Source organism: Emydura macquarii, unplaced genomic scaffold, assembly GCF_026122565.2.
Source record: "Emydura macquarii macquarii isolate MOO-44397 ecotype Brisbane River unplaced genomic scaffold, CSIRO-AGI_Emac_v2 contig_2768, whole genome shotgun sequence".
Classification (NCBI taxonomy): Eukaryota; Metazoa; Chordata; order Testudines; family Chelidae; genus Emydura; species Emydura macquarii.
This window is the reverse complement of record NW_027132905.1, coordinates 28,154,409-28,174,174: the sequence shown is the minus strand read 5'-3', so window position 1 is coordinate 28,174,174 and position 19,766 is coordinate 28,154,409. Positions and strand designations below refer to the sequence as shown.

The 19,766-nt window shown below is 41.7% G+C and overlaps 1 protein-coding gene across 4 annotated transcripts in view; it reads right to left on the bottom strand.

The window, feature by feature from the left end:
• Nucleotides 1–19,766, bottom strand: part of CTNNA1 (catenin alpha 1) — a 200,290-nt gene that overhangs the window by 171,390 nt on the left and 9,134 nt on the right. For 2 of the 4 annotated variants that reach the window (XM_067566787.1, XM_067566788.1), the window contains exon 2: nucleotides 791–897. In XM_067566787.1, coding sequence (XP_067422888.1) covers nucleotides 791–895 — 105 coding nt within the window. In that variant the 5' untranslated portion in view covers nucleotides 896–897. Of the gene's footprint in view, nucleotides 1–790; nucleotides 898–11,592; nucleotides 11,615–19,223; nucleotides 19,231–19,766 lie in introns of those variants that run through there. The other 2 variants (XM_067566789.1, XM_067566790.1) reach the window with 2 other exon arrangements.

The window sequence follows — 19,766 nt, the reverse complement described above, 5'->3', positions numbered from 1 at the left end:
AACTAAGTTTGATCATGGCACTTTTTTCCTAAATGAGAGTTTGTTTCATTGTCTATTTCAATTTTCTTAATCCTCCCACTTAGTTTTGGCTATAGATATTTACAAAAAAAAAAAAAAAGGTTCTAGTATTTTGAAATAGGAAAATATTTAGTTGCCTTGTACTACAGGCAACCACCCTTTGTGCTCAAACTTTCACTGTTTGCTTGCTCTCCTCAAAGTGAGTTTTTTGCTTATAAACTTTCTATCTAAGAGGGAATTCAAATGAAAGCTATTATGTAATATTAAGTATAGCAATTGCTGCTGTTCCCACTATAAGTAAGGGCTTTTAGCCCATAAGAGTTCTAATGTAAGACTCAAGTCTTTTCTACATCATCTCAGTTTCTAATGACATAATAGTAAAGAATACTATTTAGACAGAACCATTTAATAAGTCTTTCACCTAAAGGATTCTTGTTGGAAGAAGAAGAAATTTTTGCCACAGAGAAGAGAATGAACTGAGAACAAGTACAATAAAACTTCAGCAGCAATGTGATATGTGCTTTTTGCACTTCTGATTAAATAAAGGATTGTGTTACCTTAAGTTGTGACAAAAGCAAGAAAACCTTCTAAGATTAAGACGAGAAGCATGCTTAACACCAGGACAGACTGAGCAAAGAGCCTCTCTCAATTTTTTTCCTCCACTTATCTATCTCAGACCAAATTTTCATTTCTGGAGTTCTAACTTTAAGGTATTAGAATTATCAAATTGGAAATTACCAAAAATTGAGGGTTTAATATATAAATTTCTTACCTGTGTAACGAGGGGCTCCAATAGTCTTTCAACTGCCAGTGTTCTTATCTCTAAACTTTTGGGGTCCCATTTGAAGTTAACACTGCCTGCATTAACAGTAGTCATTTCTTTGGGGGAGAGAAGAAAGGGAAAAAAGATAACTTCAGTCTTAGTATGTCTGATTAACAATGATGGATCTATTTTGAAATGAAACAAGGATTATACAAAAGTACTACATTAAAATAGTTTCTGCTTAAAGACAAATTTGCACTGCCTTTGGGGATACCAGTTTTGAATTAGCCTCCTATTTCAGAATTTCAGTGCAAAACTGTGTTTTCAGTTATGACATCTAAGTTTCATACATTTGTTTAGGTTAGGTAATAAGCCTACAAAAACTACCTAAAATATTGAGTTCCCAGACAGAGTGCTCACCAAAAGTGTTTTGGTGGTTAATTTGTCTTGTTCCGACTAAGTTCAGTCTCTAGCTAATATTTTATGACAGTCAGAAACCAGCTTCCCCTCCAACACCCAATTACTTCCCAAATCAAAACTGAGGTGGTTTTCTTTTAATTGTTTGAATACAAAGTCAGCTTACATTCAGCTACAGCAAAACTGCTATATGCAGCCCAAAAGATTGTGCATGTTCAACAGCTGAAAGCCTTTCCTATTTTTCAATATTTCATGGCTGGAATCAACACTTTCCCTTAAAACTCCCCCACTACAGGCTGCTTTATGAATACGTTAGAACTCATAGTTAAACCCCCTCATCCACATAAAGAGGTTTCATGTTTAGATCCTCACTGAACAGTCAAGAGGCATTTCAAGATTCTCTTCAGTATTTTTCTTAAGAGACTGAACAGACTCCTCCCCCCCTTATAGCTCTTCGAGAGTCCTATGGGTTTCAAGAATAGTACTAACAAGCTAAAAACAAGGAAATACCCAGTTTTAGCTTTACCGCCACACGGCACTCAGATAGCTAAAACAAGGGTGCGACCAGACAAGCAAACACAGATAAGCAACAACCTGATTCTAAGGAACCCAGTACTTAAACAGTTATAAGCATGCAAAACCATTTCCTGGTTACTTTTTACACCATAGGTCACAATTTCTTGTTCTCCATGCTTTAAACAATACCCGATGTTTGAAGTTACACCCTTTCTCCTCCTCCTCCTATGTAGGATAGTTAAGGATTCTTCAAGGCAACCTCTAAATAAAAAAATGGTTTTGGTTTGTCTCCTTTGTGCTTCTTTATGCTATATAAAGGCAGTCTGAAAGCATGCTCCCTCTTGCAAAATAATGTATTCCCACATTTATCTTGGAAATACCAGAAAAATTTTTTCTAGTTTTTGTTGGGAGACTTCTTTAAAGAAGACAGTCTACACTACACTGTTAGATTGACAAGAACCAAGGGTCAGCAATGAAATTAACAGGCAGCAGGTTTAAAACTAAAGGAAGTACTTCACACAATGCACAGTCAGCCTGTGGGACTCACTGCCAAGGGACTTTGTGAAGGCCAAAACCATAATAGGGTTCAAAAGAGAATTAGATAAATTGATGGAAGATAGGTACATCAATGGCTATTAGCCAAGATGGTCAGGGACGCATGCCCTGGGTGTCCCTAAGCCTCTTACTGCCAGATGCTGCAACTAGATGACGGGATAAATCACTTGCTAATTGCCCTGCTCTGTTCTTTCCCTTTGAAATATCTGGCATTGGCCATTGTCTGAAGACAGGATACTGGACCATTGATCTGACCCAGTACAGTTATACTTACATTCTCGCATAAGTTGTCTTGTGTCAACCTATTTGTACATCTGTCTACACTCAAATAGGTTTCTGATCTCATAAGCAGCTACTTACAGCAACGCAGCCATGGTTGACACAATGCAAGTGAAGACATTACACGACCAGTGTTGACTTTAACAGTCCTCCAGAAGCTGTCCCATAATGCCCCCATTCCCTGTGGCAGTGACTGCTCTGGTCACAATTGTAAGCTCCACTGCCCAGGGTCCCACAGACTGGAAACCACTCCACCCCCTTTAAAACTCCTGCATATGTTTAAATGTCTTTTCTTGGTTGCCCACCTGGGAAAGCACACCTAGCAGCTCGCTCTTGTGTGGAGCTGGCATCAGCAGTTGCACACACTAGACACACTCCTACCTGGAGTCGACAGGAGATACTGGACCTCTGGAGCCTGTGGCAAGAAAAGGCTGTGCAAGCACAGATATAGACCAGCCATAGGAAGATGGACATTATGAATAAAGCCCTACTTCACTTGTGATATTGCAGAAATTGCAGATTCCGCAATATTAGGTTTCCGCCACAATTTTGACAGCAGGAGTCCCCACTTGCAGTGCCGGGTGATGGCCAACAGCGGAAAATCGCAGAAAAGTAATAATGGACTTTATTACTGCAAATAAGGTCCATTATTACTTTTCCTGCAATTTTCCATGGCTTGTCTGCAACTCAGCAGCAATTTTTGACAATCATCCCACAATTCAAGTAGAGCCTTAATTATGAATAGACTACTTTCACGTGGCACTGCTGCTGTTCCCTGTTGAACTCCTTTGCCTGCATCCCTGGTGCAAAGTAACTTTGCCAGGCATACCCCAAGACCAAGAAGGCCAATAACAGATCTGGGACTCAGCCACAGAACTGCTGCTGCTTTTACAATGAGCTATATGCCATGCTTGGCAGAGATCCCACCAGCACCCCACAGACCACTACAGATACCTCTCAAAAGCCTGAGACCCCTGCCATGAATAGCAAGGAGAAGAGGAGCAAGGGAGACGCAGCAAGGGATTCCAACCAGGTTGCGAGCAAGGACCCGTTTGAGACTCCGTCACAGTCTAACCAGTCCCGCCAGATAAGCCGGATGAGTGTTATGAAGGGGAAGGGATCTCAGGTAAGTGTGAGCATTCATTCTTCCATACAACATTGAAAATTAGAGATAGTGCCCATTTCCCATTGCAAAGACAAGACAAGGTATTGACTTTTCATTGTTTTACTTGCATGAGAAGAGGCAGCAGTACAAAAAAAGATAGAGTTGGCATCAGCTTTAAGATGTTGAACATCCATATATCAGAAGTTCAAGGATTCCAAAAATTAAAGCTCTATAATGGTTAAAACAAATTACCAACATCACCTGTCAAAATATACAAAGTAAATATCCTTAAGCCACACTCTAATAAGTTCTTAGTAACATTTTTATTTCTCAGCCTATCAGTAAGTTACAATCATCAATAGGAAAAAAAGGGTACTGTGAAATCATTTATCAATAAAAATCTAATCCTTCCAATCTTAAATAATAAATTGCTTGCCTCTTATGCCTGAAACGTCTTCGGCTTGGACAAATCACCCTCAAACAATTGGCTATAGGAAGCCATTTTACAACCATGGTGCAGCTTTGGCTACAAACAATAGTATTAGAATATACAGGGCTTCTTGAACTCAAAAAGGTATCTAGTCTACTAGAAAATCCCATCGGCCATAGAATCCATGTGTTGTTGCCAGGTGAAACATGTAGAAATGCCCAAATAGTAAAATCATTGTGTAGACAAGGCAGCTGGTTGTTTCCATGTGTTAGCTGGTTGACGTAATCCCTCTAGTGTTTACCTTGACCAGCTTGTGTGTGGGAAAATGACAGACTGCCTTGTCCACACTAGGATGATACTACATGTTAGTTAATGGTTGGTAACCAACATGTGGTGGGTGAGACCTTTTTTCCTAGATGAGACTGCAGCCTGCTCCTAGGAGCAGGGACTGTAAAAACACCAAACATGTCACACGTAAGTAAGGCTGAGATTTAGTAATGGATATTTTTAGTAAAAGTCATGGACGGGTCACAGGCAATAAACAAAAATTCAGAGGCCCATGACCTGCCCATATCTTTTACTAAACATAACCATGACAAAATGGGTCTGAGGGGATGAGAGCACTGGGCACCCCCCCTGCTGCGGAGGGCTCAAAGCACCGGGCGACCCATCACCCATGATATCAGGGAATTACAGGGTCCTGGCTCGGAACCATGAACACCCAGGCCTGGGGCAGCTCAGAGTTCTGGGCTCCCTCTGCTATTAGCAGTGGCAAAGAGCTGCTGAGGCCCCCACAATAGCTGGGAGCTGCAGCAGCTTGGAGCTCCAGGTCCCCCGCCATCCAGAGATGGACAGGGTTGGGGAGGGCAGGGCAGCAGCTCCCACGGGGCCACCCAGAGCTGGGTCCCCACTGCTCACAGCAGCTGGGAGCTCTGGCCCCACCCCCCAAGACTGAAGGGGAAAATGTCACTGTCATCTCTGGACTTCACAGAATCCATGACTTCCATGACAGACACGCAGCCTTACTCATAAAAGAATCATGAGAACTGGTGACAATTCTGCAAAATGTGAAACTGACTCCAAACTATTGGAAGACGCAGGAAACTAATGCATCAGAGCACCCAGAATAGCAGCTCAGAGTGGTGTGAACTGCCCCCATTCATCTCAGTAGGATGTTGGATGGGTGGTTAGATCTATAGACCTTGGTATTTCAAAAAAGGATTTTTATAGATAAGTGTGGGTGTGAGGTGGGGGGTGGAGGTTTCCTGTTCTTCACAAAGGCAGTGCCCATGGTCTCCGATACTGGATTTTAAAATTAAAAATTTTAGAGAATACAGCAATCAAATGCCTAGAGTTCTACTGTTTTACTTATTGTAACTAGTTCACTCTTCTGAAGACAGCATCCACCAAGTCTTGTGGCAGTATTTTTTTAATGGATGCCTGAAGTTGGTTTCTGAAATCCTTTACTTTATGCTCCCCATTTCTGAAAACATTGGCCTGGAAGCCTAATTCACAGACTTTGGAAAACTTGGAACAGTAGTCACGTGGTTGTCTGCATTCTAGGCTCCTCAGCCATCACCTCTCTTGGGTAGGAACCTGTCTCTCTCTCTCCCTCATGCCCAGAGTTTTTCTAGACAGTACCGTTCCCTGTCCTCCCTGAGATAGTCCCAGCAAACCAACATCTGTGCCTCTCTCCTCTCCAGAGGTTATGAAGAGCTGTAACTACCAGCAGCCACAAGTGACCACACAGCTCTTTATAAGCACATTATTCTTACAGAGAAAACCCATTAAAAACAGAAGAACCTAGACACATGCTAATAAGCTGAGAGACCACCATCTCTCTACAACTCCAATACGGGCTCTGGTAAGACTCATTCACCAACCCCACAGAGTTTTCTGTGGTTACAAGTTCATAACAGCATCAGCTTAGAGCTAGCACATCCTTGAATAGGTTAGGGTTTGTCTACACTGGTGCTTATGCCGGCAAAACTTTTGTCACTCAAGAGTGTGAAAAACATACCCCATTGAGCAAGAGAAGTTTTGCCGGCATAAGCACCAGTGTAGACAAGCCCTCAGTCTTTCCTTCATACAGCTTACACCTTTGATTAAGACTCCCAAACAGATAGTCAGCAAATGGTCCTCTCCTCGAATACAGATTCAAAAGGCTGGGTTTTTGTATAATCAAAAGTGGAGAATTTGCATTCACTTCTCCCTAGAGATTCCCCATGTAGCCCCTTGATACCGTTTGTTCTGGAAGTCCATTCTTGTCTAGTGCATTGTTCAATAACACTTTCCAGGGTCCATATCTTAGAGAGGTTACATACAATCCTGGCCCACAACAATACACAAGCCACTCACTTAATACAATGGACCCCAAACACACAAACTTAATTCAATAAGGTCTCCCAAGGATACTGTAGGAAATTGGCATATGTCACACCCTCTGACAATTGAAAAGCCATTCCTCCTCTAGGAACACATTCCAAATGCTAAAAGAGGGACTCTGCTCCATTCGTTGTATGCCTCATATAAACTAGCTAATCTACCTGGAAGTTAGTGATAATAGAGGCTTTTTGACCATTATTAAAAGGATGGGTATAAGACAAACAGAGTTGTAGATCTGCAACATTTTGCAAGAATTAGATGTATTTCAGTTGCAATACACACTTCTAGCATGTGCCATAAGCATTTTCCCTTTGGATGTTATTCATAGATGAAAGGCCAGAAGGGATGACCATTGTGTTCGTCACGGTCTGACCTCTTGTATAACACAGGCCAGACATTCCCCAAAACAACTCCTAGAGCAAATTCTTTTAGAAAGACATCCACTCTTGATTTAAAAGTTGCCAGTGATGGAGCACCATGACCCTTGGTAAATTGTTCCTATGGTTAATTACCCTCACTATTAAAAATTTACATAATTCCCAGTCTGAGTTTGTCTATCTTGAACTTCCAATATTTTAAGCCAAAATAAGACGCAGCACTACACCACTTGAGTGCAATAAAAAGTGAATTCATTTTGGGGAAAAAAAAAGTTGGTTTCATTGCGAGCACTATTTTATATACATGAATAATGCAGCTGGGGGGCAAAGGGGGGTTTGCTGGATAATGCCCTTAAATCAAACACGTATATGGCTACAGCTATAGCCACCAGGAAGTCTCTCACTCTGAATGGCTTGACTGCCTGTTAGGCAAGGGTATTCAGCATAAACTAGGTCAGTGGTCCCCAAACTTTTTACCTCATGCCCCGTTATCCCTGTCCATACCTCCCCACCCCTCTCAGCTGAGGCTGGGGCAACAGTCAGGGCAATGGGCTGCAGCTGGGAGTGGGGCCTTAGGGCCGGAGGCTATGGCAGGCCAAGGGGCCTGGGGCCAAGCACAGAGGCCATGGCTGGGTGCTGCAACCAGGCACTGAGGCAGGGACCAGGCGCCAAGGCCATGCACTGTGACCAGGGGCTGGGGCCAGGGCCAAGGCCAAGCCAGGAAGGGCCGGGCGCCAAGGCCACATGCATGTGCTGCGACCAGGGGCCGAGGCTGAGCCAAGGCTGCAGCCCAGCTGGGAGCTGGGGTTAGATGCTGGAGCTGGGCTCAGGGCAGAGTGGGGCTGGAGGGACACTCCCTCCCTGGCCCCCCTGTGGATGCTGGCCATGGGCCTGGCCACAACCCTGCAAATGTTCCTCCAGGCCCCCCCCCCCCCCCCCAGGGGGGCAACACCCCAGAGTTTCAAGACCTCTGACTTAGGCTCTTGAGGACAAGTTTAAGCTGTTTGAGTGACTGGAGGCAGACACATCTGGCAATGCTACAAGCCGGCTGAAAATCCAGTGTTAAAATCTGTAGACCCCACCTAGTTAAAGGTCACCTGTCCAACCCCAAATTCCCATCTGTCAAACCCTGAAGATCATCAGTCCCCTTGCTCTGATCCTCACTCCAGCACAGATACAGTCAAGTTGCTTTCTCATTACAGAAATCCTCAGTAGTTAGATTTAGGGACAGCATGAACTGAAATATAAAATTAAACTAAGGATATTGCACTAACTATATTGCTTACATTGATTTATGTGCGCTCTCATAGCAACCACAGCATTCAGGTCCTGTGAAAGAACTTTAGTCAGTTTCAGTGGGTGATTGAAAGCTTTATCATAACAGCCCTTGAAGTACACCCCCCACCCAGTTTGTCTTTACAGTCACAATTTTGCATTTGATATGCTTCTTTCTCCTTTGCTGACATGTCAAAGGCTGTTGTGGAATTATGTGAAGTTACTAATTTCAAATTACTACAAATAAACTAGAATACAGAAAAGTTTTTCCATAATCAGTTGGAAGCAAAACCCAATATTACTTAAGTCATTTTCTAAAATTGGTATTATAGTAGAACCTCAGAGTTACAAACAGTTAAAAACTGACCAGTCAATCAGACACCTCATTTGGAACCAGAATTACACAGACAGCAGCAGACACAAAAAAAAAAAAAAAGCAAATATAATACTGAACTGTGTTAAATGTGAATTATTAAAACAAAGGGAAAGTCTAAAGAAGATATGACAGGGTAAGAAAACTGTTTCTGTGTTTGTTTCATTTAAATTAAGATCATAAAAGCAGCATTTTTTTTCTGCATAGTAAAGTTTCAAAGCTCTTTTAAGTCAATGTTCTTGCAAAAGTTTACAACTGAACCATAACATTTTGTTGAGTTACAAACCACCTCGATTCTCAAGGCATTTGTAACTCTGAGGTTCTACTGTGCTTTAAATAAGGGAAGCTACTATCATAGTTCAGTGAAACTGCACCTATATTCGCCCTCCGCAAAGGGCACCAACTTTTAGGCTTCTGACTCCCCATTCACCTAGTCTCCAAGGCTGAGACCTATGTTTCTCCCCCTCCTCATCAGGATTTTTTTCTCAGACTGCATAAGTTCCCTGCTTACACTAAGTTGCCCAGCAAGTGAGACTGCCTAAACAGACCTGCTTTGCTTGCTCCTCAGAGGCTATAAACAGCATAATTGCCCACAGTTATCATTTAACAAGCAAGCACATTTCTTCTTAAGCATTACAGTGAAAAACCTTAAAAAGATGCAGACAAAAAACAAACAAACCTAGATGCATACTAATAAGCTTATCAGAGATCACCCCCCCTCCTCCAATTCCAGCAAGGGCTCGGGCAGCTGATCAGTTCTTCAAATTTCACCAAGGGATTTTTTCTAGGGCTACAAGTTCAGAGCTCAAAACTAGCAGCCTCATGAATCTGTCAGTCACTCCTTTATGCAGTGTTGTTGTAGCGGTGTCAGTCCCAGGATATTAGAGAAAACATGGGTGAGTTAATATCTTTTATTGGACCAACTTCAGTGGGTCAGAGAGACAAGTTTTTGAATTACATGGGTCTGGGAAAGACATGAAGAGCTTGTCTTTCTGACCCACAGAAGTTGAGCCAATAAAAACTATTACACACACACACCTTGTCTCAGTTGCTCCTTCATATAGTTTGAACCTTTGATCCTGTGACCCTGGGAACAGGTAATCAGCAGACAGTTGCCTTCTCCTCAGGGCATAGTTTCAAAGGACTGAATTTTTACATAACCTGAAGCACGAGGAGAGGGAGAATTTATTTTCACCTCTCCCATGATATTTCCAAGGAAATTCACTTCACATATCCTTTTCCAAAAGGATAATTTTGCATTAAAGACAATGGTCTCCAAAGATACTTAAACCTGATTAAATTAAGTCTCCCAAAGACAGCGCAGGAAACTCAACTGTCACAGCAACTTTCTACATTTAATTTCCTTTTAAAAAAGATGGGTCTTTAACCTGACCCTCTCCCAGCGGCCTTATTCCCTCATCACCACCATTGCAGGATAAGGCCATCAATTTCTTCCAGCTATCCTCCATTATCCCATGAAAAGACTGTCACATTCTTCCTTTCAGAGTCAGGTGCCCTCATACAAAGGCATGTTTTTCCAACATGTGATCCTGTCACATGCACATACCATACACATTCTGGTGTGCTACTGTCCTCCCCATCAAGACACTTTTCAAGGACAGGGATACAGCCGAACAGATTTTGGCATCTCTCTCTACTGCAAACTCCTTTACAGGTCCAAATTACTTCAACTTCAAATTTACATTTTAAGAGTCAGAAGCTTGGCATTTTATGAAGGAAAAAAGTACAGTCAAGGTTTCTAAAGTTACATTTCATGCACATAATGTCTAATTCTTTCATCGGGCAGATGGAAGACATGCTTCCCTCAAACACCTAGTAAGATGCTCCCAAGACCATAACAACCATGATTTCACAACAAAGAAAGCATTTTCAAAACTGAAATGCTTACACAATAACCTGATGCGTTTACTTATATAAACAGCTTTTTTCATTCTTTTGGGGCAAAACATTTTGCCTCAAGAGTTAAGAGCTGCATAAAAGTCAAATTGCAGCAAATATACAAGATACTGTATTAGTTTATCATTGTCACAATATGCCTTAAATGGCCACCTCACAATGAGCACAAGAACCATCCTTTTAAATTAAAGTAGAACCTCAGAGTTACGAACACCTTGGGAATGGAGGTTTTGTTCAGAGTTACGAACAACATTATGGTTGTTCTTTCAAAAGTTTACAACTGAACATTTACTTAATACAGCTTTCAAACACTACTATATAGAAGAAAAATGCTACCTTTTTTTTTTTTTTAGTAGTTTACGTTTAACACGGTACTGTACTGTATTTGCTTCCCCCGGCAGCCGCCTGATGGTGTACTTCTGGTTCCAAATGAGATATGTGGTTGACTAGTCAGTTTGTAACTCTGGTGTTCATAACTGTGAGGTTCTACTGTATTCTAAATGATATCACAGTCCTTCAGACTAGCTGTTGAATTTAATCTCTGAGCAGACTATTAGTTGCCAAAAATTAAACTATTCAAGCAGGATTCTAGCCACATACAGGGATGCCTGACAAGGTGTAAAGGCATTACTTGGAATAAAAAAACATGCAAGATTTTATTAAAGATAGAGTGCCTAAAGATAAATAGATATATAGAAGCTTAAGTTAAGACACCCTATTTCTTGAAAGATCTAGCCACATCACACTAGCTTTAGGAAAAGGGAGAAGAGGTGCATTTCAACTGAGTATTCAAAGAGAGTAATTAATAGCCAAACAGAGAGCAAGCTAAACATAGCAGAAGAAAGAAGCATGCTACTTTTACCCTCATAGTTCTATCAGTGCATTTTGATCCTACACTGCAATGCCAGAACAATGCACAAGCCTCAATGCCATAGATGTGCTAACACTTTAGATATTAGCAGTGTGTGGATTTGTCTCAAGTAGTTAATTTGGCATGGCAGTTTGCTCTTTGGATCAAAATTGAGGCTTAGCCCTGCCATCTCATAGAGGTGCCAGGGGAGCTGCAAACAGATCAATTTTCCCAGAGGGTGTGTCTTCACTGCAGAATTAGCCCAGGCTCTTACTCAAATGTTGCCCCTAACAAACCTCTCCACTTTCCATTCACACATAAAACCCACTCACCTGAGTTTAGTGGTACTTTCAACCCAAGCAAACTGGCTCACAGCGAGGAAAGAGAGAGAGAGGTTAAAACCTAGAACTGTCAGGTCATTTACTTGGGCTGGTAACCCTTCCACTTTGCACTGTAGACAAAAACCAAGAAACTTGAGTGTGATAGTGCAGTGCCTTCGGAGGCCAGCATTCCCCTCTCTACACCCGACCCCGACCCACACACACACACACGTTTGTGGACCAGATCACCAATTGGGACAAGCAACTGGCTCCACTCAGTTCAATCTGTAGCCTTATCCCCTAGGGGTGGCTCTGTTTATTCTTTAAACAAAAAGGAAACTGGAACAAAAAAAAAAAAAACAGTCCTATTCGCCAACTAAGAATGTAGAGATCTCTAGTCTCCAACAGCTTAATATGCTGGTTTTTCCTGACCTCTCTCTGTCTTCTTCTGTAGGCACAAGAGTGCATTAAATCCCCTGGCTGGAAGTTATCAGCTCTAATCACTATCCTCTCCAGCTGAGATCCTTTCCAGAAATGGTCCAGCTGCTTCCTGGCACCACAGCCCTTAAAAGGAGTAGGCCACCCTGTTACACAACCTCCCTCCCCCCCCCCATAGTGTAGCAAAGTATACCAGCAAATATGCCTTCAAGTTTCTACTACAGATTAGCCAATTTTAGGAGTTGGTACAAGAATCTGCCAATGCTGCAATATGAACTCTTGCTTAGCATTCAAAAAACCCTGATTACTGGCAATAAGCAGCAAAGAAATCCTGGTATTTTGTTTCATCTTCTTAGGCCTTCAATCTGCAATAAAAGTGCAATCTACAAGCCACATAGAAACAATTAAGATCTGACCTCACTCATATCCTGAAGCTACATTTTTGTTCCTAAATTGCTACGAATGCATATTACACAGCATTCTTCAGCAGAACAAAGTCTTCTAATTTAGACCTTCACTAGAAGTTTTAAATACAGAAAGTGCGCCATATTGACTGAAATTGTCTGGCTTGTTTGTGCCCAAAACAGTACTTTAGTTAAGATTACCTTATTCTTCAAAATATTACTGTAACTGAAGGCTAGCCCCAAAGCCTTACTAAGACAGACATGATTTTGTACATATAAATATGGGAAAGATCCTTTCTTAAAGCTCTAAATTTGAAATCAACATGTATAGGAAGCCAACTGTATCCTTACACGGTGATGATGAATTTAGTTAGCCCATAAAAATGGCTCACCACAATTGTGAAAAAACGCCTCTCTCCCCCACACTTCAAGGGAAATGAGCAACCAGATGGCACTTTTTGACTTTGAACCCCACACTTTCCATTTTTTAAGCTTCTGAACTATTTAAATAAACAGAACATATTTGAAAGTTATGACATTAGAAACATTAGATTCTAATTTCAGTCTGTAAATGAAAGCTAACTACTCTAACAAAATAAGAAGGGAGTGATGACATCAAGGTTCATGTTATGTCTATTAGAAGACAATAAGAAAATTAAATAACTTTGCAGAAGCTGGAAGAGAATACATGGAGTCTGGTGATTGGAAAGGGGCACTGCTAGTAGTATAGTCAATTGTAGTTGACTATTGAGGAGTCAAAGCTGCGAGTCACTGAATGGATTTGGTTTGCTGAGATCTAGAAGCTTGTAAAAGATGTGCAGTGCACCTAATAACGTGGTCCTGTGAAGAGATAGATAACTTCATAGTCTAAGATTGAAATATAAGATGAGTTATCACCTAGTGAATTCAACACTAATTTCTGTAGTTGTGAAAGCTGCTGATTTATGCAGTGAGTGATTAGAATTAGTGATCACTAAACATCAGTGCATGTTATTTGACTTGCATGCTTAACATGGTAGGAAACAACTGACTGGACCAAAGAAAAAGATAACATATCAAGTGAAATAGCAAAACAAAAGGATTCATGGTCATCTTAAGAAAATTGTCCCGTCCCCCCCATCAAATATGCTGAAATAAGCACCTACTGAAGCAAAAGATCAGAACATTAGTGATGTTCCTGCAAGCAAGGTATTTTCAATGCTATTGTCATAACCAAAACAGTCACAATGACTTAAGGCACTGTTTCAGGCCTTCAGCAGCTGTTTTGTCAGCTTCATTCAGAAGCAGTCTGTTATCTTACCCAAAAAGTGACAAATTTTTAGTGATCAAGCCATAAAAACGAAGAGGCAAAAGACATGAACTTGATATGTTAAAATCTTCTCCTACATTAAGGATATCACCTTCAATGAAACACAAAATTAGATATTAATTGAAGCCCTTCACCATGACTATTCTCCTCCAGACAGTTTTAGACTTTCAAGTCTGTTACAAGTTCTTTGCTTGCAACATCTAGAACAGTGTTTCTCAATTATATTTTGCTGCAGCAGCCTTGCGCGGCCATGCGATACCCTCCACCGACAAGTCCAGGAAATCTTCCCCTTTTCGGCAGCGCGCTCTGTAAGCAGTTTTCCACAGCGCACTATTTGTGTTGATTTCGGCGGCACGGTTCCGCTTTTTCAAATACTATCTAGAAGAACCAACACTAATATAATGCAAATGACTGCGTGAACATAAGATATGACCCGTTATTGGCTACAAGCATCCATACCACGGGTTGGGGGGGAGGAGAGGAGAAGAGAGTGTTTCAAATCAATAGCATTGATTCTATGTCTGAAGAGAAAAACCACAAAATATTGCAGACAAGTTGCTCAAAGACCGGGGGAGGGGAATGATGACAGAGGTCTTTGCAATCTGTTCGTACAATGATAAAAATAGTAAGAGGACTTTTCAGCTGCAAATCACCTTGAACTTCTGATATAAGGATGTTCACCATATTAAAGCACTGTTGGAAAAATGTCACTAATACCTGACAATCCCACAGAATTTTTAAACTTCACAATGATTTCTCCCACCGCATAAGCTTCAAGGAGATTTTTTGTTTTGTTTTTAAGACAACATCTTCCCAATCATCTGCAGAGGAATTTTCAAACTCTCTATATTTGAATCCAACCACCATTAAAGAAGTTGGCATTTGCTTTACCGTGAGGAGGACTGAGAAAAACGGCACAACACACATTTTATACAAAGACTCTACATATGCAGTGAATTTGCAAAGCAACTGAAGGAGGTTTTGGAGAAATTTAATTATAAGGCCAATTACACAGCTGCAGATGCCATGGAAGTCTAGCAGATCTAACTAAATCAAACTACACAGAGTCAAAATAGAAAAGTACATCAAAATGGAAGTAGTTTCTTCTATCATAACCCTATTCATTCTGAAGACCTGAAATTCTGTTCAGCATCAACAGCTTGATCCGAAGTTCAGTGAAATCAATAGAAAGTCTCTCACTTACTTCAAACAGATTTTGGATTAGGTCCCAGTTGATCAAGTTTTTAAGAAAATTCTGCTTGGTTTGATCAAACCTTACAGGTTAAATGCTGGATGAGCAAATAAGTTGGTATCAAAGTGTAGTAGGTCTAGGCTGGATATTAGGAAAAACTTTTTCACTAGGAGGGTGGTGAAGCACTGGAATGGGTTACCTAGGGAGGTGGTGGAATCTCCATTCTTAGAGGTTTTTAAGGTGCACCTTGACAAAGCCCTGGCTGGAATGATTTAGTTGGGGTTGTTCCTGCTTTGAGCAGGGGTTTGGACTACATGACTTCCTGAGATCCCTTCCAACCCTAATCTTCTATGATTCTATCTGCCATCATGTTACCCATTCAGCAGTTTATAAACCCCTCTGAATAACTAACTTCAGTCCCTTCGGTACCTCACTGCTCACCCCTTTCTAGATTAATATATTAGAGAGACCTACCACGGAACCTTGTGGCACTCAGCTGCAGGGTATTGGATAATGCAGTGAGTTCAGTCTTCTCAGCTACTCCAGGATATCTGCAGCCACATTTAACCTTTTGCTATGACAAACAGTCATTTATTCCTACTCTTTTCTCTCTCCCAGACACTTTGATTTATGACAATGCTTTTCTCCCCCCCCATAAGTGCTTAGTTTTAGCAGCCCCTCATAAAAAACCTTGTCAAAAGCCCTTTAAAAATCTAAAATTAAATCAACTGTTTTTCCTTTATCCTCTACTTTTATCAGAATTCTTTCAACTTAGTAGATTAGTGAGATGCAATTTCCCATTACACACACCATGCTTGTTAGACCCTATCTGATCTTTTAGATGTTTAATTCTATTTTTAAACATTATTTCAACCAGTTCACCAGATACAGGGGTACGGATTACTGGTCTGCAATGTAGGCCCAAAGCTTGATACTGTTATACTGATTCTATGTGAAATACCTTTATTCTTTTGGTACGTGACAAACCAACACAGCAGTTTCGGTGAGGCTTTGCATTTTGGGTATGTAGGGTGATCTGTTCACTATTGATAAGTTTGTTTGAAATCACCATCTGTTTATCCAAAACTAACATCTGGTCATTGATTATCCTGCTTGTAAAGTTACCAAAGATCATTCTGTGGAACTGTTGCTATTATTGAAGTACATGTGTTTTAAGATCACTGCTTAAAGTAACATCAGCAAATGTTCTGAAACAAAGATTCAATGTTAAATGAGGATGTTTTGTAATAATAGTGAATGTTTTAGATAAAAAGGAATGTTATTGTTTCTGAAGGACACTTGTGTCTTCCAGTTACAAGTTTTAAGTAAATGTTAAGAGATTAGAATGCGACTAAATGAATGAGTGATGTGTGTATGTGAGACCAGAGAGTGACGGGAAAAGGCACCAACCTCGGATGTTCAGGAGAATTAAGGTAACTTTTACGACCCAGATGGCCGAAGACTGCCCACCCTGATGATCCTGGGATCCACCTCAAAGAATGAAAACAAGATGAACTATGAAAAACAACAATGGTCATGCTTGCAAAACATGGGTGATTAATAATCACATCAGGATGCAGATGCAGCATGACGAAACAGTACCTATAAAACGGCATAAGACCTTACCCCTATAAAAGGGGACAGAAAGAGGAGGACTTTGGTTCTACAATCATTCTCCAGGAGCTCTGGTGCGCACCGACAGACTCCTGCTCCCTCTCTCGTCTTAGCCATCTGGGCAATGGACTAACAAGAGCAACTGAGACTGGTACCTATACTTCATCTTTGTAGAACCTTGTGAGTGAGTGCAAGCACACATACAGGCCATTGCTTTTTGAAATCTTTGTATTCACAATAAATGTGGCATATTGCCTTGTCCCCCCTGAATAAGATCCTGCTGTTTATTTTATAAGCATGACCGCAATCCCCTGAATTACTGCAAGAGCCTTTTTAAAATATAGATACAAGATTTGCTATCCTCCAGTCTTCTGGTGTAGAAGTTATTTTTAATGAAACTGTGTATTTTGCTGAAGTTAGTCATGCTTTAAAATGTTATTTATTTTACACACACCTTGTCCTTGTCTATGCTAAGTCATATTAAAATGTGTGTAAGGCACTTAATAGGATGCATTCTCTCAATGTAGACAAGACATTGGAGAGTTGCTATCTGTTCTTCAGCACCCAGTCACTAAACGCATAAGATCTCACGAAAGGCAGGGTAAGAAAGTGGTAAAAGCCACTCTATTGGGCCTTGTCTACACTAGAAAGCTGTGTCAACACAAGTTACAACAATGATAAAAAGGCACTGTAATTACAACGCCTGTGCCTGTCCACACAGCACTCACTGTGTCATCCAAGCACGTCCACAGTTGGTGCTCTAGCATCAACAGTCAGAGCAGTGCACTGGAGGCAGCTATCTCACTGTGCTACTTGCTACATTGCACTACTAGGAGATGTGAGAAGGCAGAATCACACTGCATCATGGTTACAGGCTCAATGTCCTGTGATGCAGTGATTTCCATCCAGTCATTCTGACTGTGTTTCATGACATTTTTCAACAGCCTCAGTTTCCTGCGTGCCCACCATCTTTATCTAAAAGGATGGAGCCTGCACTGCTCCCCACTGTTGTCAGTGTTCTGACCACATTGCAGCTGGTCGCGCAGTATATCATGAGCTCACAATTGGAACTGGAATCCAAGGCACCTGACCTACAGTGTGCCATGCAAACAAACACGGAATTACTGTTTGCATTCACGAAACATCTGCATACAGTGCACCGCCACATTTGGGCGCGTGAAACAAGCACTGAGTGGTGGGACCACATCATTATGTGGGTCTGGGATGACAAGCAGTGGCTGCAGAACTTCTGAATGCGCAAAGCCAACTTCATTGAACTCTGTGTGGCGCTTACCCCTGCCCTGCCGCGCAAGGACACTCGAATGACAACTGCCCTCTCAGTAAAGAAGCACATGGTGATCGCCATATGGAAGCTGGCAACTCCAAACTGCTAATGGCAGGTCGCTAATCAGTTTAGAGTCAGAGAGTCCACCATTGGAGCTGTGTTATTGCAAGTATGCAGGGTCATTAATCGCATTCTGCTACAAAGGACTGAGTGTCTCGGAATTGTGCATGAAATAGTGGATGGTTTCATGGCGATGGGATTCCCTAACTGTAGTGGGGCGATAGATGACACACATCCCAATTTTGGCCCTGGATCATCTTGCGACAGAGTACATCAATAGAAACGGGTACTTCTCTATGGTACTGCAGGTACTTGTGGATCACCGTTGGTGTTTCACTGACATCAATGTGGGTTGGTCACGGAAGGTGCATGACGCATGCATCTTCAGGAACACTGGCCTGTACAGAAAGCTGCAAGCAGGAACTTTCTTTCCAAATGAAAAGATTCTAAGGGGGATGTTGAAATGCACATAGTGATCCTGAGACACCCAACCTACCCCTTACCACCATGGCTCATGAAGCTTTATTTAGGAAACCTGGATAGCAATAAGGAGTGTTTCAGTAACAGGCTGAACAGGGTCCAAATGACCATTGAATGTGCGTTTGGCAGATTAAAAGCTCACTGGCAATGACCTAAATGAGATCATGATTGGTTAGACCTAAAAGAGGAAAACATTCCCATGGTTATAGCCACCTGCTATGTGCTCCATAATATTTGTGAAGCTAAGGGTGAAAAGTTTACCCCTGGATGGAGTGCAGAGGCGGATCGCCTTGCACCTGAATATGAACAACCAGATGTCAGGGCTCTTAGGGGAGTACACCGGGGGGCATTCAAATCAGGAAAGGCTTGAGGAACTATATTGACAATGAGCACCAATAAGGTGTCTTTGTAAACAGTGCTGTGCCATGCTATGACTGTTATCCAGCTTACACAGTGTATCAATGTAAAGGTGCAATCACAGGCTGCAAGAGACAAATAAAGAATTTAATAAAGACCTCCTGTGAAGAATAAGCAATTATTCACAACACACACAAAAAGCTGGACTGGACAGAAGAAAGCAGTGAGAGGCAGGGAGAGCTGACAGCTGGGTGTAAGTTCCGTTATCGTTCTGGAAGCTGTCTGAAGGGAGGGATTGAAGGGGGTACTGAGACGGATAGGAAGTCTGATAGGAATGTGTGGGTCGAGTTTGGGGAGTGCATGGAAAGCAGTTCTGTATTGGCTGCAAGGGTGAGGGAGGGGCATGCAAGAATTCAGTCTGCAGCATTATATAATGAGTGACTTTAGCAGCTCTCTTTGCTTCTCCAGGGCTTTATCATGTGCTTGTGACCTGCTATCACTCACTTCTGGTTTTCCCTCCTCTCCTGCCCATCAGTTTTCTGATTTTCGGACACAATGTCTTTCCATGCCCTTTTTTCTTTATTTCCCCTGCCTCAGAGGCCTGGAGGAGTTCTTGGAACATCTCTTCTCCATGGTAGTTTTCTTATCAGCTGCAGGTGCTCACCAAGTGTGGAGGGGTTTCCTCTCAAGGGAAATGAACAGAAGCATTATTGTTAGTGCAACAACAGCATTGATGTATTACTGTAAAATACATCTCCTTCAAATTTCCAAAAATTTCAAATTGTGCCACCATTTTCCACAGGCAGGGGCCATAAAAGCCGATCTCACTCCTGAGAGTAAACAGGAATAGGGTGCATCTCCTCTATACAAGGAGCTTCAAATCGGGTCCCTATGCTGCTTTGGTCCCTGCACAAGTAATTGCTGATTGGAGCATGTGGTGAATTGCCACAGGCCGCCCTGCCCTTCTGGGTCCTCTGGGTGGTCTCACTAGTTCAAAATAAGAGGACTCATAGGCATCACCCGTGCTCATTTATTAACAGTGCGCAG